This window comes from Chenopodium quinoa, unplaced genomic scaffold, assembly GCF_001683475.1.
Source record: "Chenopodium quinoa cultivar QQ74 unplaced genomic scaffold, ASM168347v1, whole genome shotgun sequence".
Lineage (NCBI taxonomy): Eukaryota > Viridiplantae > Streptophyta > Magnoliopsida > Caryophyllales > Amaranthaceae > Chenopodium > Chenopodium quinoa.
Genome location: NW_018742446.1, coordinates 29,693 through 57,418, shown reverse-complemented (window position 1 = coordinate 57,418; position 27,726 = coordinate 29,693). Strand labels below are relative to the sequence as shown.

At 33.9% G+C, this 27,726-nt stretch overlaps 1 protein-coding gene across 1 annotated transcript; it reads right to left on the bottom strand.

Moving 5' to 3' along the window:
* Positions 1-10,251: 10,251 nt before the first annotated feature.
* LOC110716961 (PHD finger protein ALFIN-LIKE 7-like) lies at positions 10,252-19,082 on the bottom strand. The gene is made up of 5 exons (XM_021895611.1): positions 18,642-19,082; positions 18,463-18,495; positions 13,665-13,893; positions 11,068-11,194; positions 10,252-10,977 (listed from the first exon to the last, which is right to left on the bottom strand). Exons 1-5 carry the CDS (start codon positions 18,736-18,738, stop codon positions 10,699-10,701), a joined length of 765 nt encoding a protein of 254 aa, XP_021751303.1. The 5' UTR covers positions 18,739-19,082; the 3' UTR covers positions 10,252-10,698.
* Between the last annotated feature and the right edge of the window lie 8,644 nt (positions 19,083-27,726).

Sequence of the window (27,726 nt, the reverse complement as noted above, 5' to 3'; positions counted from 1 at the left end):
AAATTGAGCTACTGAATATTGTTGAACAACCCAAACATTCCTCTGAAGCGTTGCTTGATAATACCCTAGACGGTTGACCGGTTTTGGGTGTATTGAAAGCAAAGGGAATCAGTCCAGGGGCCCTCAGGCGGTTTTAATGTGTTTTGGGTAATGAGAAATCAGGCGGTAGCCGGTTGAGTAAAGAAAAGAAAGACGGTTGGGCTAGAACTAGCAGCCGGTATCAGAGCTCTCTCTCTTTCTCAGGAAATCAAAAAATGGCAAAGTGTTGAAACTGGGGGGGGCATCTCTACTTATAGAGAACCCCATAAGGCGAACCGTCACCTTCCAAATTCAAATTCAAAAAAAAAAAAAAAAGGAGACGAAACGTCACCTCCTCAGGCGAACCGTCACACTCCGCACTTTTATACATCCGGATACGTTCTAATTTGATCGTCGGAGGCGGAACTCCACCCAAGCGGAGTTTCCGTGGTTTTGCAGGTACAGGCGATCGACGCGCATTTTTGGAATTGTAACTCTCTCGAGGACTCCAAAAACCCCAAAACACATATAACTTAAAGAATTTAAGAATTTCATAAATAAGTAAGGTAACTTACCTCTTTTATGGTTCCCAATCCCATCCCATAAACACCATTATACACCTTCATGTGCAGCATTAGATAGCTTCCTGAGTAATTTTCTTGTCTTTGTTTTTGGAATGGAAGTTCAATTAATCTTAGGTTGCAGGACAACATATCATCTGCCTTTGGATGCTTTCTTTTTTTAAACAACTTCTGCATTTGTATGATCTACAATGGAATGAATATTAATGTAATATGATACATTAAAAAATGAATTTAATGACATTTTGTTAATCTATTTATGCTTTACCGTTTCTGAGATAAAACTCTTTACAGGCTCCCATTCATCAGTGTTCTCGTATTCAGTGTTGTCCAAATGATCAATTGTTTCATTTCTGAAGTTTATGACAGAAAGAAAATAGTGATCTTCCTGCTTCAAAGGTATAAATACCTGCACATAAAAAATATTTATACATATTTACTTTAAAGCTGTTTTTTATTACTTTAAACATATATCTTTCTACTTTAAATATTTATTCTATATCTTACACATTCAACTGCATCCAAGTCCAATGATTGTGATTTTGTCCAATCAGTCCATAGTTTTTGCAGACTTGTTACTCCCTTTTTCCCATGTGCATTCAAACACATAGTTAAAGCATCCTGCAAAAAAATTCCCAAGTTTATTTCACATATTTATACAATGCATAGTTTTATATTATAAAAGTAAACATAAAAAACTTACCATGAAGTCAAGTCCAAAGAAGAATCTGACCATGTCATTTTCAGACCTCTCTTTTTGCCTTTCATTATTATTGAGGTGGTTTGACCAAGAAGTGATTAGATTAGTTGAAGCTTTCCATTCATTGAACAAAGTGTTACAATCTTCCCTTATCATTTCAATTGATTCTCCAAACCAACCTACTACTTCGTTGTAATGTTAAAATTAAATTTATGCCAAACAATTTAATATATAATGCAACAGGAGTATTAGTTTATTTGCAAGTATAACACATACCTCTTGTTTGGAAAGTTTTCATCATCATTGATTACTAAGTAGTCAATCACTTGCTTACATTTCAAGCTTATGTTTTCCATTACTTCCTTGTGTGTTTTCAAGAAATCAGAAACATATATCATATATTTCACCTCTTTCTACTGCTCAAGTTTTCTAAATACTCTTAACCTTGAAACTTTTTCCACAAAATTTTTCTTTCAGTGTTTATTTCTGCCAAAGCAAGTGAAGCGCAAATTTCTGCACGATACACCTTTCTCCTATTTGCTAAATCAAGGTCAGCATCAAAAGGGTCTCCAGTAAAACACAGCATATGCATCATCATAAAAACACCACAATCAAGAGTATATTTTGGTATTTTCCACTTGAACTTAACTTCATCAAACTCATAATCTAGTATTTCATCGGCTTTTTCATGATTAATTCTGCTCAGGAAGTTTGACATTTCCTCCACCTATAACATTTGTAAAGCAATATATAAGTAAAACAAATTTACAATACAGTTTACTTTAAATAACATATGTATTACTTTAATCAGAATATCATTTACTTTATAATTTATCTTACTCTTTTTACAGGCATAATAATGTATACTTTTAATACAAACTTATTTACTCTAATAGTAATGTCATTTACTTTATATTAATAATAACTTACTTTTGAGAAATTAAAAAATCTTACCACAAGAGATGCAAGAATTTTGTAGAAAGGCTTATGCCTATCATCATACTCCCTGTTATCCAAGTATTGAATGGTCTCTTTCAACAAGTTAACCACTACCAAACTATAGTGGTTACTCAAACATATTGGAACAAAGATCTGTCATTAAAATCACTTATTAGTCTACAAATTCAAAATCATAATGCCCTACAATGTAGTTTAATTAACATGAATTAAAAAAACATACCGACTGAGCTGTCATAATTTTCTCCTTTGCATCACAGAGGCACTTCCAATCATACCATGCCTGATTCAATTTTGCCGAGTGTGTTGAAGGAGATGGTATTTCTTTTTCATTTGTTTTTGGAGTTGGTTGGGAAGGATCTTGTGAGATGAGAGACAGCTTTAGAGGTCTCTGTGTATTAATGAGGACATAAAACATGTTACTTAATTAGGTCATATACATTTAATTATGTATTTAGCTAAATATTTAATTTAACGCTTACATTGTGGTCAATGCCAAAGAAAAAGCATGATTGATCTTCTTTCAATCGTGAATCATTCATAAGAAATGACCAACATTGAATTATATTGAATTTTATCATTTGAGGGGGGCAGTTGGAGCTAGGGATATTGTGTCATCCCTTGTTATCATGAGAGGAGCTTCAAATTTCACAAGCTCTTCACTGTGCACATTTAAGTGTTTAAAAAGTAAATAAAATATTATTTAAAGAAAATTAAATATTAACTAAAGTACATAGAATATTTTTAAAATTAAAAATTTCATAACTTACTGTTTGAATGCACTGTACTTCACAAAGCAGTAATCAGCCACTACTTGATACAGCTCTGGCATTTCATTCATTCTTGATTTGTTGCTTCTCATTGACTTTGAAACGAAATTAACTTCAACATCTTTTTTCTCCACAATCTACATTGATGTTTATCTTTGAAGCTATTTCTTGGTGAATGTTCTTAAGCACAAAGGTTTCTTCTGCAACAGGTTGTTTATCACCATCACCTGAAATAAAATAGCAGATGTAGTTTCAAAGAAATCATACACTATCTACTTTTAATTGATTTGTATTTGCTTTTATACAATATTTACTTTCTTTTGTTAACAATTGTTCAAAATCAAAGATAACAATTGAAAAGTTATATAAAATAGATCAAACAATTATTTATTAACTTTTAACCAATTTTTATCTACTTCTATATAATTTCTATTTACTTTTATCTACAACTATTAAATTTCAAAAAAAAACTACCCAAAGTTAATTCAAAGAAAACTACCTAAAGTCTCTTCAGCATCTTTGAGTGCCTTTTTACTTTGTTCTTTTGTGACAGTTGGCTTATCTTTGCTTGCTTTTTTCCTTGGTTGTTCACCATCTTTCTCAACATTATCACCATCATCTTTTGTAGCATCCTCTTGAACAATAGTATCCTTTAGGATACTCTCAATGACCGAGCTTATTACATTATTAAGGTCTTCATTTGGTTCTTCATGAAAATCATCACCATCATCAGCTATATTGACTTCAGTATCTGGATCAATATTCTCAGCATTCATTTGATGTTGATTTAGATCTTCTTTGTTTTAGCTGCCTGATCTTGATAAGTATCGTAGAAAACGTTTGTAACATCCTTCAAATCATTATACAACCTAACCACTTCATCAAAAGCTCTTTGCACCCGTGGGTTATCCAAAAGTCTCTATGTTTGAGTAACTATTTCAACTTCCTCTGCCAATATTGTATTTCTATCAGCAACATCTCTAAGCCTCTGTGTGATTGCATTGATGCAATATGCATGTAACATTGAAAATAGAGATGTATCTTTAAGCACTAGCATCAAATCCTCTTCAAGTTCCTGCAAGTTATAAACATTTTACTGTTATTCAAATTAATATACATTCATTTACTTTTTATTTATTAATGTTTAGTTTTCATATGTCCAGGACCTTTTATGCCATTTAGCATTTACTTTTAAAGGTAAATTGTTTACTTTTAAAAGTAAATCATTTACTTTTTACTGGATGGACAACAATAAGTTTATAGTAAACATAATCAAATATTTCCAACATATACTTGTACTCACTTTTCATTAATATCTATTTACTTTTTACTTAATTTTATTTACTTTTAAAGTTATACTATTAACTTTTAAGAATAAATTTACAAGTATAAAATAGAAGCAGTAAAAGTGACATAAAGTACTTACATCTCTTGCTTTTTCATGGATTTCAATATCTGAAAACAAAGTGCTTGGAATGTCATATGTAACATATCTTCTTGCTGCAAAATGTTGATATGCGTTAAACCTTCCTTCTTTAGCACAAATTGGATAACTTTCTTTTTGCAATTCTCCCTGGCCAAACAACGCTTTTGCTTCCCTTGATATTGTGGTTTATATTTTTTCATCCATCCAATGCTTGATCAAAGGTAGCTCTGTTGGTTCAGGATGTCCTCTGAATGCAATGTGGTGAAAGTAAGCAATCCGAAGGACAAGGATACATCCACTCATTCCAGATCTTGCTTCCTTGTTTTTGTTGTTTTTCAACCTCTGAACTGCGTTGCAAAGGTTTTCAAGAACATAGGAACACCAATCCAAATTTGGTATTTCCTTCACTTTATCACAATACTTGATAATCTTGTTATCAATAACCCTATTTGCAACAGGTGCAAGGAAGGTGCTGCATATGTACATCACAAAGTACTTCTTGAAATAATCACCTCCTTGTTTTAAGGTCTGAATTTTCTTTTCCAGAATATTGACAGTGATTTCATCTTCTAAACCAACATCAAACTTCTGCTTTCAATCATTTATAATACTCAGATCAGTTAAATTTTGTTTTCTTAACTTCATTGTCAACTTGTTTCCAGTAGCATGTAGAAGGAGAAATTTATCATGCACATCATAGGTGCTCACAGAGAACTCCTTCATCGTGTCTACTTTAAACATATAGCTCTGTTCATTGAAGTGGTGACAAAGCCATGGAAGCATCCTTATTTGAACATATGTCAGTTTCAGTTCAAATAATCCTCCAAAGCCTATGTCTGACACTGCCTTTTTCTGATCTTCACTGAAATCCTTCATCAAATCTATTACATCATTTGGTCTGTAGTGTGTCTTTTTTATTATAATACCACCATTGTCTTCCACAGCTTCATCATCAACAACTACAATCTCTTGTATCTCTTTATCTTTTTTCTCTTTTTTTGGTCTATTCTTTAGAGGTGGTTTTATATCGCTCTCTTCGTTATTTGAATGTTCATCTTCTCGTTTATAATCATCTTCAGCAGCTGGTTCTGGTTTTCTTTTTTTGGTTCCTGTAATTTCATAAACAATGAATCATATTAGGTATTTTATTTACTTTATGTCCTATTCTATTAACTTCTATAACCATCATATCAAATAGCATAATCAAATTATAGTACAAGACACATCATATCATATATGAATCCAAAATAACATCATCACAATAAACATCCCTATACACCAATTTTTAATATAAGAAATATTTAACTTTTCTTAACCTTTTTAAAGTGTAAGTTGCTTAAGAATAGAGCATCACAAACACCCATACACATCATTAAGTAATTCATTTTTAAAAGTAAATCTATTACATTTAAAAGTAAATAACAAAGCATTTAAAGTACATCAATTATTTTTAACCTAAATGATGATATACGATAATAATTAATTTTATATAACCTTCTAAAGGTTCAAGTTGCTTTAGCCTCTTCATTTTTGTCAACTTTTCATCCTTATCACCTACTGTCAAAGTGAAAAAATAAGATTAATAAATCTTATCCAACACTACTATCCATGTTGTATTTACTTTACAAATATTCAACATAATATACCTGCAACATGTTTCTTTGGAGATTTCTTAGCTGCAACAGGTTTCTTTAGAGATTTATTCATAGCTGCAACAAGTTTCTTTGGAGATTTATTTCTAGCTACAACTGTTTTCTTTAAAGTTTTCTTCATTTTAATCTGCATGCAATTCAAAATAAAATGAAACATTAGTCATATCAAATTATTATAAAAATATTTCATTAACATTAAAGTATCATGTATTTACTTTTAAAACTGAAACATTTACTTTAAACAGAACATTATGAAGATCAATTTTCCAGAAGATCTATTTGTTTTACACCAAAATTATACCTAAGTAAACAAACAAATGCATAATTATAATTGCATGCAGATCAAAGACTTACACAAAGACATTCAAATACATAAATACATACTTAAACAATATTTCGATTAAATTTCTAACCTAATTTAAAGTAAAACAAATGAAATTACAACAAATTCATCTAGAACTCACTAAAATAACTGCTAAATACACAAACAAATACTTGATTATAATTACATACAGATTAAAACCTAACATAAAGACACTCAAACACGAAAATACTTACTTAAACAAGATTTCGATCAAATTTCTAACCTAACTTAAAGTAAAATAAATGAAATTACAAAAAATTCATCCAGAAATTACTAAAATAATCTGCAAAACACTTTCAAAAACAAAAAAGTAATCAAAAATACAAATCAAAAGTAAATCAAACGAAATTGGAACAGAAACAAACAAAATTCCGAAAATACCTGATATCGAACTTCGAAACACCAAAATTGAACTTCGAACTACTCCGATTCAACTTCTGCTTCTTCAAATTCAACAAATTCAAGAAAAAAAACACACAAATAAGTAAGAAATTGCAACAAAATTAAACAAAAGAGTATGAACTTCAAAGTTTCGAAAGAATACCTAATTTTCGCCAATTTCGCGATTTTTGTTTCGAAACTGAAGAAATGTAGATTATAGGACTTGAATTGTGCTTATATAGAGTAATTAAGTAGTTGAAAATTGCGGTTATGGTGGTTTTTCGAAGATTTTAAGCAGTTGAAAATGGCGGAGGAGAGAGAGAGAGAAGAGAGAGAAAATTGCGCCTGAAATTTTCGTGCCTCATTCAATTTGTCAGAATTAATTTGGGCCGTTAGATCGCGCGCCTCTTCTCTTAGATTTGACGGTCCAGATTAGTTCCTAGTTCTTGTTGTAGGATTGGTTCTCATTATAACCTGGTCCTATATATATATATAGTAAAAAAATTTAAAAAAAAAAGTAAAATTATTGATATTGTAAATCTAAACATCCAGATGAATCTAACAATATATCACATGACTATATTTTTATACATATTAATGTTAGTTTTGGTTAATTTTTTTAAAAAAGTTTGACTATAAAAAGTCAAAATGAGACTATCAAATTGAAACAATGAAGTAGTTCCTAAAGTAGATGTTTCTAGGTGAAGGTGTTTGGAACAAACTAGAATTGTAATGGAAAGATTCATAGTTCCACTTCTTTTTAGTGGACACATTTGTTTGTTTTGGTACATTTGTCAGTATATGATGTCAAATATCAAAAATCTCATTTGTCAATAGGTCAAAAATTATAAAACATGATATTTAACAAATAGATGTTGTCATTACGAATCTAAAAAGACCCCACATAATTATTTTATATTTTGAAGTTTAAACTACTAAAAGAATTTAAAGTAACTAATTAAAGTGAATATTATTAATACTAAAACATGTTAACTATTAAAAAAACAAATGATGCTCATAATCTTAAGCATTACGGAACATTTGGTCTTTTTCTATTGACACATAATGAACTTATATTTTTTGTCGAGGCGTTTGTTCTTTTTTCTATGTTTTCTTAGCACATCATGAATCCATATTTTATAGTGTTGTCCATAAAAAATGGTCTAATTAAGAAGATTTTTTTTTTTTTTAATTGGTTAAATTTTAGAACCTAGTAACCTACTACTTACTAAAGAGTGAGTATACGCCAACAAGATCGACTCTCACGAGTAGGGAAAATCAAGCTAGTAAGTTCTTGAACTAAAAAGACATTAATTCAGCCTTTTCAGTTTGATTTATCATAAAAGAGTTAATCAGGCTTTAGAGTCTGTTCTTTTCAGCTTAATTTTAGTTCAGTTCAATTTAGTTCAACTCCAATCAGTTCAGTTCAGTTCTTTTATTAATTTATTTGTTTTATATGATTTAGTTAATGATATTGTTAATGACAATTTAGTTTAGGCATGCCTTTGGGCCGATCTTTTTAAGTTCATCTTTATGTCTAATGATATTGCTAATGATAATTAAAGCCAAATTTCATACTTTTTAGTATATATTACAACAACAACAAACAACAACAATAATAATAATAATTTTCATTGTTCAAATGGTTATAATTTTTTACAATTGAACTCTTTGGCAAAATGAGAGTACTACAGAACAGTTACTAGTTTTCATAATTGGTTAGTTGTTCATCTTCTTCTTGTCCATCAAGCTGCTCCATTACCTTGGGATTCCTATGAATTGACTGTCATATCTGATCAGTTATTTGTTGTCGTACACTATCTATTGCTGCTTTTCTGTTATCATCATACATATTATGATCTTCTCTTGATTCCATGACTTCAACTTGGTGCGTGAATGGAATCCCTACATCATGTAAACGAATATAATTGTGTAGAGTACAATAAGCATTAATCCATAGTCAAATATTTCAGTTCAGTTCAGTTCAGTTCATTTCCAATCAGTTTAGTTCAGTTGTTTTCAATAAATCGGAACAGACCCTTAGTCACTCTAGTTGGTTGATCCTAAAATAAATATGAGCTCACAATCACACATAGAACATAAGCATAAATACTAATGGTCAAACACTTCAAAGGCTGGCTTTTGAGTGATCGAAAAGGTACCATTTAGAGATTACCCAACTATTTTGCACTTTTATGTAAGCAAATCGATCAACATTCTTAACATTTTGTTGAAAACTAAGTGGATGGGATAAGTGCAGTGCTGTCTTGGACATTTTTGAGGCCCAGAGCGAAAACTATACAAGGGACCTCTAAACAACAAAGATTTAGAAGCCTAAGTGGGTAGCCCCTAATTTATAGGTTAGTCCCCAAGTTTAGTATTTGGTGCTAAGATTCATGAATGATGCAATGTAGCTTTGCCTGACTTATATTTTCATAAATGAAACGATGATAAATCAAGTTTCTCTTTCTATTTAAAGATCAAATGAAAGTTCTTAAAGCGACCAAAAGAAACCAAATGGAAAGCTTTTAAATCAAAGGAAGTACCACGTAATAAGATCTTGTAACACCTCAGCTCAACATTATCCCATTAGTAGATATTGACCACTCAGGGTATACCGTCTAGCTCGTAAGGATTTGTTTTGGTGCAGAAGTCTTATCCAAAAAGCCTCTACTTGGTTTATTGTCTCATTTTTGTTTTTGCCACATTTTGGCATTTTGCTATATAGGAATAGAGGGATCTTCAATTCTTCATTATTTTCTTGGCTACCAGGTACAATGCAATTCTCAGGGTCTTATTTTGCCTCAGCACAAACATACTACTATTGATCTCATTTATAAATTTCACTTGCATAATGCTAAACATGTGCTCACTCCTTTTCCATCTAGAATCACTCTATCTTTAAGTTATGTGATCTTTTTACCCTTTTGAGTACAGGAGTATGGTAGGAGCTTTGTATTATTTGACTATAACTTGGCCTTTGTCGTACATTTAGTTTCCCGGTTTCTGCATGCTCATCGGGAAATGATTTTGACACACCACAATTGATTTTGGCACACTTTTTATGTGAGAGAACAGTTTTCTATGTTCTCTCACATAGGGCTGTGCCAAAATCAATTAATGGTGAGCTAAAATCAATTTCCATGCTCATCTAACTACTTACAATTAAATGTATTTACAAGTACTTATTGCTAACACGAAAGCAGAATAAAGAGCAGTGGTCAACACTGTTGCTGACACTTTGCATACTCGATCACTTTTTAGGTGAGCCTGGCCTTGTTAGGGCTCCAATCAATCTTCCCTGTTATAATGTATAATTGTAAACAATTCTTTTTTAGAGTCACATTTATGACTGGATCAAATTCACAGGATCGAGATCAGTCTTAAATTCAATTAGCGATATCAAGACCAAGCAGCTAAAAAATGTCATATATACTAAAAATGACCAAATCCTTGGATCACAAAACTTTACCAACGACGAACACTTTTAAGAAAAATAGATGATGAGAAAGAGGAAGACGAAGACAGCAGACAGCTTTAAAAACCTGAGCATTAAACATAGCACATGAACTTCTGCTGTGAGTCAACTTGCCAGCAATCCATAAATGGAAAACAATTCCTAACAATTCAAGAAACTTAAAATTAAAAAAGTCAAACAAATTCTTAATTCATCCAGAAACATAACCTAATTTCACTCAATCAAATGGGTTGCTGCTGACCTGCCTGTTCTTAACAGCGATGGAAAATATAAGTCTACAAGATTGTGACTTTAGATTCGAACAATGAAGCTGTACCAAACCTTGAATTGACCAATTTGCTTGGCTAGTTGCTTCTTCCTAATAGAAGTTCTCAAACTCGAGCTCTCTTGCTACTGCAGCCAGGGCACTTGTACTGCTTGATATGCTCAGCTTTAGCAGGTGTGATTCTTACACATTTACCATGGAACCACTTTTCACAAACGTCACAGCAAATCCAAAATTCATCAGAAGCATAGTTGTCACCACATGCTCCACACAGGGTTGCTCCCTGTTCATCATCTTCCTCTTCTTCTTCCCCGCCACTCTCAACTTCCTTCGGTGGTGTAGGCATTTTCACAGGCTTAATGTGGTTCTCGGGCTGTCGTGCCGGCTAGAATTGAAAGCAAGAGAAGTAGGTTATTTTAAAATACAACATAGCCTGCAAGTTTTTCAATTAAATTGACAAGAAATAATTTGCAACCTTTCCACCAGATTTATTTTTGCTGCTGCTGTTATGAGGACCAGAATGATCCTTTGGTTGCTTAGCATTGCCGTTCAGAATTTCAAAGACAGTTGGTAAATCATTTATCATCTGAAATAGCTTCTTCCTGTTACCAAATCCCACAACAGATTAACTCTAAAAACAAACCCCAAATATATATACTTCCTCCGTTTCTCAATACATTCAACAAGTTAACTTTAGATGAATTTATATTAGCATCAACTTGTTGCATGTATTAACAACCAGAGATATATATATTGTCTCATCAATAATCAAGATACAAATGCTGCCTGATAAAGAACATGGATTTATTCTTTTCACCATACAAAGATAAACTTAATAAAGACAAGTTCCAAAAAAAAATGCAGTGAAGTTTCAGTTAGTTTATATTAGAGCTACCGCGTGTCTATTAACAACAATATTAAATTCAGATTGATTTCAATTTAGTTGACATAAGTTCTGATTAGTGAGTTTTAAATGAAGAACAAATCCTAGGCCAAATCAAACGAAACCCAAAAATATTGTCTGTCTGTAAAATAGCAAGAAACATGTCAGACAACAAAAATACGGACTCCCTCCATTTTTTAATGCTTTCTACAGTATTGCATGCTTATTAGTTCACAAGTTTGACCCTAAATAAATGTAATTACGTATCACGAAAAAAAAAAATACAAAAATTAAAATTTGAAAACTTTTCATTGAGAATTATCCAACAACATACTTTGAATTAAACAATAACACTTGTTTATATATTACCCTAGAGTAGTAATTTAATGTGGTCAAATGCATGAATAGTTACTGCAAGTATTCAGAAACGGAGGGGATAACAATTAAGGCATAATGGAAGTACAAAGAAGATCCTATTTGCATCAGTCCACAGAAGTAACGCTGTAAACCTGAAGGCAGAGACTGATATCAGGAATCCTTTCTCCTTACTAGGCAGCCCAAAGCTGACCGTCAATTTCCACTTCCAGCTGACCATATAACCTCAGCTAAATAAATAACAGTCCTTGCTAACATCTGAGCTTTGGAAATTTCCAGTCAGTCTTCACATCAAAGCTGGACCATCATAGCAGTATGCACAAGACCATGAATTGGACTAACCCTTCCACTCCCACTCCCTTTCCCGACCCCACCCTCCCCACCAAATAAAATAAAAATTAAAAAAAACAAAGATGTTATTAATAAAAAGAATTCCCCCTATTTCCAGTTTGATGCTATTTTATTTTTTTCTTCTAAATCTTACACATTAGCCATTAACGCCTTAAAACATAAGCCGCAAGAAGCAGCCTAGAAACAAGCGCATAGACACGCAACTTTTGTCGGTCTGCGCCTCACAACGCTAAGGTGCCAACTATTGCAACTCAACGTGCCTTGTGCCTAGGCACGCTTAAGGAGCACTTTTCAAAACTACGGCAGGTACAAAATTTATCCCCATCCCTGCCACACCACCCATTTGACTATCCACCCTGGCCTATACCCACCTTACACATTTCAATCCTAAATATTTAAACAATATCTAAAATATTTAAATATTTTACCCATTTGACTATCCACCCCTTTTCACTTCATCTTATTCAAACAATATCTAAAATATTTAAATTCAATACAAATAATTTCAATCCTAAATATTTCCATTAAATTAATTTAAATTTATAACCGGTAAAAATCAGTAACTTTAAAGAACAAATATAATAGAAAATCAGCAAAAATAAGTTAAGTCCAACAAAAAATAATGTAATTCTAGTAAAAACAATTTCAGTTGAACAACAATAATCTAATTCAAATTAAAATGATTCCAGTACAGCAACAATAATTACAATTCAATAAAAGTAAGGTGAAGAAAATAGGGCCTTATTTTATACTTGTATTAAAAAATTAGTATTTTAAGAATATTTTTAATTTATACGAAATAAGGTATACACATATAACTAGTAGTCTTTACTCTTTAGAAAGGCGGGTACGAGGCAGAGTGGGGTAGGTACGGGACGGTTTCACCCTAAAACTCACACCCGCCCCACTACCCATGGCAGGTACAATTTTTATCCCCATCACCCACCAAATATTCACCTTCACCCACCTAAATGGAGGGGATGCAACAGGGATCTCCACTTAACCTGCCCCACTAACATCCCTATCCTTAAATGTCACTTTCAGTATCCTATAGACTAGGGTGCCAGCCAGAATTGGAAATGACATAGAGATTAACCTGGAAGTGTTGCCGAGATAAGATTACAGCTCCTTCCATTCTGTTGCAAAGGCACTCACACTTGTAGCTTGCTTGACTCGGTGGAAACTAATAATATCTCTTATCATGACCCATTAAGTAAGAATGTAAGATACTGAAATCAACTAATTGAACCCAATAAGAAAATTAGGAACATTCTATGTTCTAGTTCACAAGTCAAATGGTCTAAGATGATTCATGGGGTTCAAAAATAAACAGACAATAAAAAAAATAAAAAAAACAACCCAGACAAGCAAAAAAAACAAAAAGTGAAGCCTGATTTTATCCAATCAATCTCCTTCACATCAAACCATAAAATTCCTAGTAAATTAAATTATATAAGAACTACCTTTCATTCTTGGTGAAACCAAAGCGAGCACCAAAATAAAAGGCTACAGCAAGTAGCCATGAATCACTGTGAACAGCAACCAATGATAACCAATCCTTTTCCTGCATGCCATCCCTAGCGAAATTAATACCTAGTGCTGGCTCAGGAAGCTCGGGAGGTACCTCTTCCACAGGTAGATTGACTTCCCATGTTTCATTTGGAAGTCCATACAAACACAAGTTCTCCTTCTCTGCAAGTCAAAAACAACAATTCCTTTCAGGTAAGCACAACAGGTGAATAAATGATATCATTAGTAAAACGCATCCCAAGTTCATCAGTCAACCTAAAATAAAAGATAAAAGGTGATAGCTTAATGAGCTTCTTTGATATTAAATATTAATAAATATCCAACAGAAAAGCATAAGAGGGATATCGAAAGTGTAGCAGTCAAAATTACCATGAAGGCTTCTTGCAACCATTTTAGCCTTAAAACTTGTAGGATCAAATCCGGTGGCCTAACCAGAAGAAATACAAGCTATAATGGCTAGAATATAACAATAGAGACACAATCAACTGAGAACATATCTTCTTGTTGATTCCGCCCCTCTCCAAAAACAGCAAAAGAAAAAAGAAATTTACATAGTAGATTGCACATAGTGACATGACGAGGTTGTATCAAATAAACTGTACAGAGAGAGCCCCAATGTACAAATGATGTAGAGACTGTAGACGAGGATTCAACCCCAAGTCTTGGGTGCCATACATAAATTAGTAAAAAAAAAACATAAAAAAACATAATAATAAAGCATGAATTTAAAAGTACAAAGCAAGTAAACTACTTGTCCTTAGTGCCTTAAAAACCATATATCATCTTTCCATGTAGCCGTTTTTAGTAAATGTTAAAATAACTTAATGATACCTCACATAAATAATTTTTTTTTACATTTGGGATTCAACTAAGGGCTAAGGATAACATCAGAAGATTAAATTCGACCTATAATAGCTACTTTAGAAAGTGACCTATCCTCTAGGGAGCCCATATGTGGAAAAGTGGCCTAATATCTAGGGAAAAAGGGGTCATTTTTAACTGGGTTAATTAATGACCACACACCACTTGTCTGATTCCAAGTAAACCCCAATCAACAGCTCACTTTTTAAAATTTTGTATTAAAGCAGTTTATCAGTAATATCTTCTCTGAATTAGCATTAAATCCTTCAATTCAAGAACTCTGCAACTTTAATAGCAATTTTAATGGCATGAGGTCATTATCCCATGGATTACTACAGCATTAGAAAAAGAATACAGCATTGAATGTCATTAGCAAATCATACCCAAAATGATCCACACATTTCACTGTTCCAGCACTACAACCAAATCATTACTTTATTATTTTAAAAACAAAAAATGTGAGCAGACTCTTACGTGGAACACTACTATATAACTACCCAACAAATTTCCTTCCCCCCGCCCCCCCCCCCCCCCCCCCCCCCCCAAACCCTTCCAATACATACACACAATAATTTATTCACTAACTTCTTCAAATTAAGGGCATAGTAAATCTTTCATTCTCAAAAAGAACAATATGCCGTAAGTTGATGATTCAAACACAATCATAATAAAATTTCTCAATATTTTATAAGATAATGTAATATATACTTTGCTCGCACCTTAATCATCCATCTCTAACAAACTAACACAATACATATCTCCCACTCCACCCACCAAAAAATAAGGCACTTCAACTGCCCCATTCATTACCACAAAATGTAAAAAGACGAGCATTCTATGCTCACAAGTGAACAAGCTATTGTAGAAGAAAATATTTGCAAGCAAAAATGTCATCTATACAAAATTCACGGACACAAGAACCTCTAACAAGAAATTTGTGAAGAGACAACCAAAAACACTAATCATGGTTGAATAAGGTATGGTCTACAGATCGATATGCTATAATATCCTGCGCTATTGAGTAACTTGCAAAAGCAACAAGGTGATCCACATAGACCTGTAAAAATTCAACTTATCCCAAACCCTAAACCTGATAATATAAGATTATGAGGTGTAAGGATAGCAGTAATATAACAAACCTATGATACAAGAAATAAAAAGGAAGATGTAGAATTGTCCATGAAAACTGTGAAACACAAATTTTCAAAATATAAGAATAATGTAAACCTTTTACCAAAAAAATAAAAAAAAAATAAAAAAAAAAAAATATTTTTATGGATAAATTAATTTATGTGGATAAATTTTAAATAACATAATGATACCTCACATACAATAACAATAACAATAATAATAATTAGTGTAAACATAATGTTTATACCTTGACATATATGGAGTAATAAATACACATTAGCATTAACAGTCACGGGTATTACAAAGAGGGAAATAGTATCATTTTCTCACATGGAAAAGAATAGTACAACACAAATGATGAAAACCAAACAATTGAATTATTCTTAAGGAAAAAAAAAAGGAATGAAAAGAACAAAAATTGAAAATGTAACTCCAAAATGAATCATGGAAAGAAAAGGAATACAAATTCCAACACAAGACTAGTGCCAACTATTAACTACAATAAACAATTATACATTAAAAACATTTACTTTAATTCGAATTTCATAATTTTTTTAGGGGGGGGGGGGATTGGGGATTGTACATGCTATCCTTGAATCCACTAGACCCAAAACAAACCCAAAAATATTGCATTAAATATCTTGACTCGAACCCAATTGTATCCAACCCAAAAAACCTATTTTTACCTAACCCGAAAACCATTACAATAAATACATCTTGAGTTCTTTAATTATTGCAACAATTGAGTTATTGAACATTTACCGGTATCATTTGCTAATTTATTGTGATTATGTGGGATCCTTTCGAATCGTCTCAATTTATAGTTTCATAATATCTAATTCTTATAATATTTACTTGTGGATATTTATAGATATTTATGATTAAATTTGTGCATTCAGATGTGTTTGAATCCTTATTGTTGCAATATTTAAACACCAAAAGAGGAAGCATATAATAATAAAGTTACAATTAGCTAAATGGATAGTCGGTTTTAATAGTGGTTTGTGTTGAATGTAGATGGTATATTTAATTTGGTCATAAATGTCAACATAATCATTGAAATTTGGTATATCTGGCTTACAGTGTGTACACTTTATACTCCCTTGTTCTAGAAAGTTCAAATTGCTTTACAATTTTGAGTCCTTTCAAAAAATTTCAACTCACATCTACTTCATTCTTCTTTGGAATATTTACTGGTGTACCCTTCCTACCACTCAATAATTACACATTTTTTACACTTTATATCTTATTTATTCCATATTTTTCTTATACAGTTACACCCACCCACTTTTTTACCCCGTCTCTCCTACTTTATTCAATTATTTTCTTACACCCAATCACTTTTTTCATGTATTCCTAGAGGCAAGAATCTACAATAAATGAATCGAACTTTAGAGAACAAAAGTAGTATGACCAAATATATGATTAAAGGATTAGCACATTCAAATCCCTTAACCCCTTGAGTCATACCAATATCGTACTCTTTTTATTGCCTTGATAAGTGTTCAAGACAAACCCAAATACTTTATTCTAACCTAACTCGACCAACCCATTTGGCAGGTCTAGTTCAAAGCAAACCTTAGCCAACTATGTGGTTAAATATACATTTTTTTTTGTTTTTTTTTTATGTAGACTAAATTTATGAATATGGATATTAACTAGACCAGTGCTGAAAAAAATATTAGCAGCTACTATTCAGCATGATAAACTCCTTGACTCTTCATAAATTGACCAATTGAAGTTGCATGTAATGTTCAATAACACTTGCCAATCAACTAAGCTATTGGAGGCTGCCAAAATAAAGCCTGGCAAGCAGCAACAAATTCATATCACATAGGATCATCCTACTACTTTGAGCATTGATTCCTCTCTGCCACTCTCCTTCACCAACAAACACTCGCTACACCTCTTTCATTTCAATGCAAAAATCACGTTCAATGCAAGTTTTTTTCAAGAATTATCCAGAAATTAAGACATCCATCACTGTAGATAAAAATTAAGCAAGAATGAAAGTGGACAAAAAAACCAATGGTCTCAAGAAACCTAGATACCAATGAACCAATGATAAGTGGATAACCTCAATTATTATGCACAATAAACAGATACATGACAAGACTCGAGACACCGATTTCAGAAGTAAACCACTTGAGACTCTGTGTAAGCCAAGTTGCCAACAAAAAAAGAACAGAAACACAAAGTTCGCAAGCTGTGGAAGGTCAGGATATATATTAGTCTTTAATGAAGTCGGCAGTTATTATTAATTAACACCGCTTTTGTTACTTAATCCTAATTGGTCTCAAGACCGCAGACATGGTATTATCCACTAACACATAAATATCACTATAAGATAACTACTCCATTATAACCTACTCCCTCTGTGTATAAATAAAAAAACGTTTTGATTTTCACAGAGTTTTAGGAAGGTAAGTATATTTAGAGCGTAAATTTTAAACACGGAAGGAGTATGTTTAGAGCGAAAATTTCAAACACGGAGGGAGTATATATAGAGCAAAAATTTTAAATACGGAAGGAGTATATTTAAAGCGCAAATTTTGAGCAAAAATCAATAAAAACTTAACAAAAATGCCCAATTCAGAACCGAAACACGTAATCAAGTATAGAAGAGAGTCTAACTGCCTAATTATACCATCAAAAATTAAAATTTCAATCTCATAACAATTTAAATATAAAAAAAAAAAATTATAAAGCGCAAACGTAAGAGTGTGTAAACCGGCTTACCAGGATCGCATTGCTGATAAAATTTGTCAACGTCTGAAAATTTAAAAATTCAAAAAAAAAAAAAAAAAAAAAAAAAAAAAAAAAAAAACCAATTATAATTAATTATCAAAACAAAGAAATTATACTATAAAAGTATGTCAAATATAGAGAAATTAAATGTAGAAGAGAGAGAATTAGACCAGAGGTGAGCGCCTTGATCAAACCAGCGCGTCTTCCTTTGAAATCGTTGAAAACTTCCTCCACCGTTCTCGGTGTGTTCTGCGGCAATCCTTCCATTAAATCTATTTTTAAGCTTTTTCTGAAACCTAAATTTGAAGTATTTTGTGAATTAGCGACTGTAATTTCAAATAATTTATGGAGTCCAAGCAAATTGCAACGTCAATTTGATGGAATTAAAGTTGAGGGTGAAGAAATTAAGACGAAGAACAGTAAAATTAGGGTTTATGAGAAGAAAATGCACAAATCAATTGAAAACGAGAGGTTGAGAATGATGGAGAGAGAATTGAATTAGGGTTTTCTAGGGCTTCTCTCTCCCCTCTTCTTCCCCCTTCTCACTCTGCTTGTTTTTGGGGGTTTAAATTGAAATAATTTGAGCAGTTTTTGTTTGTCAAGGACTCTAAGAAGAGCAGACTTTTTATTTGAAGGGGGAATAATGTACAATTCAATTCTAAAATTAAAATTAAAATTAAAATTAAAATTAAACCACGTTCTTTCTCGTTTATTTTAGGTTCATAAGGTAATAAAAATAATGTCCTTTTTATTAGCAATAATAATGTCGTTTTCGTAAGGTAATTATAATTATGTTGTTTATAATCTCGTTTATTTAAGCTTTATAAGATAATAACAATAATGTTGTTTTTAAGCAAGTTTATATTAGCTTCATTAGGTAATAACACAATAATGTTTTTTTTTATCTCGTTTATTTTAGCTTCATAAGATAATAACAATAATGTTCGTTTTAATCTAGTTTATTTTAGTTTCATAATGTAATAACAATAAAGTCGTTTTGTAATCTCGTTTATTTTAGCTTCATAAGCTAATAACAATAATGTCGTTTTAAATCTCGTTTAGAGGTTTACATGTCATAGAATTCAACCTAAAGTAGTCGACATGAGTTGATTCTGGTTTGATTTGGTAATACTTTGAGATGGTGTTGACTCCTGATCAAGCTGCGTATGACCTGAATTTAAGCTGAACTCGGTTCGAATAGAAAAATTATCTATTTTAAACAGAAGTAAACCAACTCCCTTCATAATGTATGCAATTTTTATTTTATTTATTTAGACGATAATTTTTTTATTGTACAATATATGTTGGTTAGTTTATAACTGCTGTTAAAATCTAATGAGAATCATAAAATTGAATTGGTAACTTGTAAAATGATTAACCAAAGTAGGTTGTGATCCATAACCAATAGTAACTCTAACCGATTTATATTTATTGATTAGCAATCGATTTAACCTCAAAGTTCTCATAACTTGTAGATGACATGATTGATATTAGATAGGATGATTACAAATATGAACCAAATATACGTTGTTAATGTCCTACAATCAACTACGGAATATGCTATCGCTAGGGGTGGGACTTTTCAAACCGAACCGCGAAACCGCCCGTTACCGAATTGAACTATCAGGACCGATCCGTTTATAAACCGGTAAATTTAAACCGAAAACCGAACTGAACCGTACAATATCAAACCGAAACCGAATCGAACCGCTTAATGTCAACCCGTTACGGACCGTAAACCGATAACAAACCAAACTGCTCAAAACCGAACCGAATGGTTTATAAACCCGTTAATGACCCGCACCGTTTATAAACCAAAACCGTTTAAACCGTAGAAAAAACCGTTTAAACCGAACCATTTGTAACCCGCTAACCGTTTAAACCGACCCGTTTATGAACCAAAACCGTTTAAACCGCAGGAAAAACCGTTTAAACCGAACTGTTATAATCCGCTAACCGTCTAAACCGAGCTGCCATAACCCTTTAAACCGTTAAAATCGAACTGTTTTCGAATCGCAACCTGTTTAAAACTTTAAAGTTTAAACTGATCCGATTACAAACTGCTTAATTCAAATTGAACTATTTACAACCTAAATACAATCAATGTTAATAAATGTAAATCTAATCAAACGGCTTAGGTTTATACAACGGTTTATATCACCTAGTCCAACGGCATTATTAATGTCGTTTTAGATTACTTATTTATTTTAATTAATATCAAATGTAACATACTAGTATTATTATATATATACTTTAATTTAACAAAGGTAACAATAAATATAAATTTAAAATAAATACAATTAACGTTAATATGTAGATCTAATCAAACGACTTAGGTTTATACAACGGTTTATATCACCTAGTCCAACGGCATTATTAATGTGAATAATGTCGTTTTAGATTACTTATTTATTTTAATTAATATCAAATGTAACATACTAGTATTATTATATACATACTTTAATTTAACAAAGGTAACAATAAATATAAATTTAAAGTAAATAACTTTAATTATTCCAAAAAAATACATTTCATCTACATTTTATATTAAAAATAAATAAGTTAAAGATTTACATTTTACATATGATCATAAATTAATAAATTATCCTAATAACAAAATTTAACCTAAAAAAACATTCCTAAAAACAAAAGGCAACAACAATCTTGAAGCAGCAGCACATCACCCAAGAGCAGAAGAAATAGCAGCAACAAGCAGGAACCAGCTCAGGCAACAACAGATCAGCAACTCATCATAAGCAAGCAACAATATAAGCAGAAGGGACTCAGCAGGAACAACAACCAAAAGTAGATAAGCAGCTCACAAAACTGCTAACTTCAGAACTAATTTTTGTTTTTTAAAATTGCTCTCAGATTTACGTTTATTGTATCATCACTGAGCAATGGTTGTTTTAACTTAAAACTTGAAATTTGCTGCCAGCAAGTACCAAAATACATTGAAGTCTCAACATAAATGACAAGGGCAACGATTTTAACTTAAATCTTGAAAAATACTACCGGCAAGTCTCAAAATAAATGACAAGGGCAATAATTTTTCAAGATAAAATAAAACAACCATAGTGAGACAACAACAGCAAGTACATATATAACAACGGCCACAGTGAGGCAGCACCGCTGCACAAATACATAGTACTGTACATGACTATAGAAAGTAAATTGTAGCTTGCTTGCTTGAATAAGTAGATAATAAAAATAGATATGAATTTGATCTTAGTCGCTAGATCAAATTACATAGTATTGTACATGACAAATTCGATAATAATGTATAATTTTAGACAATTAATTATGTTCGATAAAGATAATCATCTTGGTGGAAAACATGACAACCTAAAGTCATGATACGAAATTACTTGCAGGTCTCAACTACTAGCACAATCGGCGATTAAATCAACTAATAATCCAACAATTATATGGAAGGCAAAGAAAATGTCAATTACATTAGGTAATTTACGACGGTTATTGTTAAACAAGGCCGTAAATTTTGAAACACACAACATTTTTTTTTACCCATATAGGACAATAATAATACTTCCAATAATAAGAAAGGGAAAGAATTCAGAAGAAAAAATAATAAAATAATAATAATAATTGAAGGCATTCAACATAAACTCGTATATACTGGTACTAATTTATGAATCTCTCACATGTTCAATTCGTTTCTTGTACATTGTCGAATTTCGAACTAAAAAAACAAAACCCAACACAAGCAATATCTAGAGGAAAGACACCGGCCAGACGGCTACGTGGGTCCTCCGTGGGCCAGAAAACCTCCGTTTTCTCAACGTTAACATGGAGGCCAAGACGAGGTCCCTCCACCAAAATCAACTCCATAACCTTCCCTACTACCAAGGTGTCACCAATAATAGTGCCATCATCCAAATAGCAAGCCTGCAAACATAAGTCGAAAGACTCCCTGATTCGACAAACCAACGGATGGAGCACCAAAGCAAAAAGCAAAGGGCCAAGAGGATCACCCTGCTGCACACCTTAACATGACCTTAAGGTATGTTCCCCATAAAACAGCCTGGCTGGAGAAGAGTAACAGAATTCTACCCAACGCGAGAGAGCTGGGCAACGGAGACGGACCTCACGCAGTAAAGCCGTACGATCAACCAATTTAAAGGCATTCTTAAAATCCACCAGCAACATAGAAAGGCCAACATCACCACCACGCGCCTCAACCAAACGATTAACAGCATGAAGAATAGCCTCACCACCCGCCGGCACCCCAACACCAAACTGAAGGCCTCCTAAATAGTTTCCCAGACGTGGACCAATTAAAGCCGCCCCAACCTTTGAAACCAGGCGCCGCCAAACAGTACCCACAACAATAGGCCGAATACCACCACCGAGCTTAACAAGTGGCGTGAGAGGAGCACTAGCAATAAACTCCCCCAACTCAGCAAGACATTTCCTTGCGAGAAAGAGATTAACCACCTGCGTAATAGAGCCCACCAACTCATCTGAAATAGAAACTGCAGCACCACTCAAGCAATCCAGAAGGTGCTGAGCACGCAAGCCGTCTCTACCGCATGACGTACCACGCGGAAAACCCCTAATCTGATCCAAAACAACAACACATGAAGCAATAAGGGGCTGATCAACGGGGATATCTGGTAAGATAGGAGCCGGAAAGGAAGGATGCTTAGCTTGTAAATCAGCAAGAGTAGCATCATTGTAAGGGGCAAGACCAGAAGACGAAAGAACCCTAACCGCATCAGTGTAATGTCCGTCACAAATCTTTCTCTTAAATTGCTTAATATTACGCTCAGACAAATCATGGTCATCATCAGCTTCCAACAAAGGAGGAGACACATCTGCCAACGTATCCCGCACAAGATGCACAGAACCACCAGGCTCGCCCCAAGAACGAATAGCAGTGGTGATACTCTCTTCCTGCCGCTGCCGCCTAACACCCGAAGAACACTCACGACTACTCCTCGGGGTAAAGGTTTTAAGAACACAAAGAGGCAACACAAGCAGCTCAACCCAACAAGAGACGTCATCAGGCTTGCAAATCACCTTATCAAGCGCTCCTTTGAGAACCCGAGAAAAACCCAAACGACACTTAGGAGGAATAGATTTCACCGAACGGAACCGCTTAGATAGCAAACTATCTAGGAGAACAACATCGAACGCCAAAAAAGGCTGGCGAGGCACACTAGGAACAAGATCAGATACCTTTGAAGAAAGACCCTGCGGTTTAGGAAAACCATAGAGAACAAACCGAACAACACCATCCCCCGAATCAGGTGGGTCCACAATATCATCCAAACCACGACCATGTCGACACTTCGAACGAAAAGTATGTGTCTTGAAACACTCCCCACATAGCCAAATGCCCATACGCCGAAAAGTGGACTCCGCCTCTAAGAAAACAGCCAAATCAGAAGCAAGAGAGCTTCGAGTCATATCTCGCGCATCCGCATAACAATGACGGTCACGAAGATGAGTGATCAAAGAAGTTTTAGTGAGCCCATTACCCCCACCATCCTGACACCCATTAAGACCAACAAACGGACAATGGAATCGAACCGTAGGAGGCATAACAGCCACCTCAACTAGTCAAGAGAAGAACACAAAACAGCACACCATAAACTGCACTGAAACAGCACCCGAACTGTACACTACAACCACGCCAAAAAATGCACCAAAAACTGCACCCAATAAACACCAGAACTGCACACCAAATTCACCACGAACCAAAAACCACAAGTCACAAAACCACGAAAACTGCACCAGAAATCCACGAAAACAACAAAGTACACACGAAACCGCAAATTATAACGGCCAAAAATCTTGAATAAACCCACCGACTAAAATCACGTGAACTATTACAAAGCAAGACGCCGACGTGGAAGAAGAAACCGCCTGAGAACTGCACCAGAAACTGCCTAAGAACTGCACCAGAAGTTGCCTGAGAACTGCACTAGAAACTGCCAAAGAACCCTAACTCTGGCCTGAAACCTCCTGAAAACCCGCCTGAGAACTGCACAAGAAACCGCCTGCAATCGTACGAGAATCCGACTGAAAATTGCGCTGCCACCTTACCGCGAAACAACGCTGGAAAATCCGTCTTAAGGGAACGGGAAACCGGCCTGAAAATCCGCTATTATTATTATTATTATTAGTTTATTACTTATAAATTGTAAGAAACGCAAATGTTTCAAAATTGAAATTGATTCAATACGACATAGTTAATGTACATCAATATTTGACATCTCTATATGTATATAACTAATTAACTTATATATGAATATATCTGTGAGTGTGTGACTTTATATGTAATAAACTAATAACTTAATAAGTAATAAGACTAATAACTAATAAGTAACAACTAATAAAGTAATGAAATCTAACCGTTGTTTTTCATGGGCATTCAATCTAACCGTTGAATATTTGACTATTTGTACATTAGTATTGCATAATGATTTCATCAACACTTTAGTGATTTCGTCCATTTAACTTATCAAGTTGTTTGAGTTAGTAATCTAAATAAAGTAACAAACTAAATAACTAATCCTTTTAATCTCGTGTAACTTATAAATTATAAGAAATGCAAATGTTTGGAAATCGAAATTGATTTAATACGATATTGTTAATGTATATGTATTATGTATATCATATGGTACGAATGTACGATTGGTATCACACTATCATTGCCTCATTGAATCATTGCCATGTACGTATAATCGATAAACATATCTGATTATTAAAACTTAAAAGTTTAAAACACTTGTTGATCGATCTAATTGAATACTTGTACTTTCTTAATTATCGATTTATCGTATTCTAAGTATCAACTCATTAAATCATGGTCATGACACGATCTTTAAAACAATCATGAATTCATGACCCAAACCGCTTATAAACCGAACCGGCATGATCCAAATCGTTCATAAACCGAACCAATTGAGCTGGGTAAACCCTCCCCTAAACCGACCCATTTCAAACTGAACCGGCATAATTCGCACCGTTTATAAACCGAACCGACATTAACCCGGGTAAACCCGCCCCTAAACTGACCCATTTCAAACCAAACCGGCTTGATCCAAACCGTTTGTAAACCGAACTGACATTGACCAGGGTAAACCCGCCCCCTAAACCGACCCGTATCAAACCGAACCGGCATGATCCGAATCGTTTATAAACCGACCCGCTTATGACCCAAACCGAATTTAAACCGTAAAGAAATAAATCGAAACCAAACCGAGCCGTGACTAGCCCAAACCGACCTGCCAGCTAAACTAAACCGTTTCAATTCGAACCGCTCCAAACCGAAACCGACTCAAACCAAGGTCAAACCGAACCATCAAACCGAAGTCCCACCCCTAGCTATCGCTATACTTATACAATACTATAAGACAATAATAGAGACCAATCTTTAGTATACATACCTCTTAAAAACAAAGCGTTGGAAGTTGAGCTTAGACGCGCCAAGTCCAAGCATAAATCGTCAATTGGATCACAAAGGCGAAGTCAATCAAGCATTAAACGAACGAAGGCCCAAGGCTTGTTTGTGAGCGAGTTGACGAGCCAGAGATGGGCACACAAAGGCCAAGCCACAGCTGCAAGGCTTAGATGGCTAAGCCAAGGCTAGCTTAGGCACACACGGGCTAGGCTCAAGCTCAGCTGCATAAGTGACAGGATCTAGTCGTATCACCTAATCAAAATTAATTACCTAAGTCCTCTAACTAAAGTAGATAGGGATGTAGGGTCGAATCCACAGGGAAACAATGTTCTTCTATTCCTAATCAACAATTATAATCTACAGGTAACCAATTTGTATTTGTACGAATTGAACTAATAATAAAACCAAGCAAATTAATCGAAGGAATAATCAATAATAAAAAGCTCTAGGGTATAGGTTCACCAATAAATAATACTCCAGGGTAAAACATACGATCAATTATCAATGCATAAATTAACCAAATTATAAAGGGTTGTCGCTACGTATTATAATCACATAATTAATCTACTGGTATTAAATCTCATCTCTCGAATCTCGACCTAACCATTAATAGATTAACATGCCTATTGAAACTAAGCCTAAACATCAATTCTCATCTGTCGAATCTCGAATCAATATTGCAAAACTCATACAATTAAACCAGGCCTAATCTAATTGCATAGAATTAAATCAATCAATAGGAAATTAATCAATCATCAATAATAAACAATAATAAATTACCCCTTCGTATTATTCATGGATCCCCACAACCCTAGAATAGAAATCTACTCTGACATAAATAAATCTAAACTAGACATGATAATCAAAGAATGCATGAAAATAACAAATTAATTAAATTGCGAAAAATAAAGTAAGTAAGAAATCGTACCAAGAATTAATGGAAAATATGGAATTTATTGATCAAAAGGTTTAGAGAGAGAAAGTACTCAAGAACAATAAAAAGCTGAAAATCTAATCTTGGAGAAAATAATACTAGCTAATACTACTGAAAACGTAAAAAGCGTGCTTAATCATTCACTAAAAAACGTATTTATACTCCAGCTAAAATAATCCAAAGATAAAAATTACAAAAAAGAATAAATAAAAATTCCCTTCAGAAACACGCACCCGGTCGGGCAAAGGGCCACCCGGTCGGGCGCGCCTTTTGTGTGTCCTGAAGCTTCCTCGCGCCCGGTCGGGCGCATATCCGGGCGAAGCGTGCCCGGACCTTCTCCTCTCGCCCGGCCGGGCGCGCCTCAGGGCGAGGGCACTGCCCGGTCGGGCGGATGCTTGGGCTTACTCTTCTTCGTCCTTTGGGCCTTGTTACCTTAGCCCAATTCGTCATCCTTCTTGGATCGAATTGCCCAAGCTCCAAATCTCCTCATTGAGCCCTTAATCACCGGATTGAATCATCAATTACGGTCTTGGGCTTCGAAACACAATCATATAAATACGTTTCAACTCCAATGCTCGCGGTGGCTCCACTAAATGCCGGGAAATGCACTAAATCTGCAATTTCCTGTAAAATAATGCCACAACTACGAAAACACTAGAAAACGCGTATTAGTAATAAAATTGGCTCTAAAGAGCCAAAAATACTCCTAACTATGATCACGAGACGGGGATAAAATAATATATAAAATGAATACATCAATAAGCGCGCCCAGCCAAGGCCTGGTCAAGCAGCAACAGCACTTGCATGCGTGCATGTGTGCTGGTGCACGGGCCTGGCCTTGCTTGGAGCGCAAGACTGGCGTGGGCCTTGCCTTGGCGCACAAGGTGTTGGC

Bases quoted from the DNA above. Each gene is read 5' to 3' on its own strand.
- LOC110716961 (XM_021895611.1), bottom strand. From the start codon at position 18,738: ATGGAAGGATTGCCGCAGAACACACCGAGAACGGTGGAGGAAGTTTTC. The intron at 11,195-13,664 runs GTAGTTCTTATA...ATTTGGTAACAG, and splicing joins GGTTTCACCAAGAATGAAAG to GAAGAAGCTATTTCAGATGA. The intron at 10,978-11,067 runs GTTGCAAATTAT...TTTCAATTCTAG, and splicing joins AAAATAAATCTGGTGGAAAG to CCGGCACGACAGCCCGAGAA.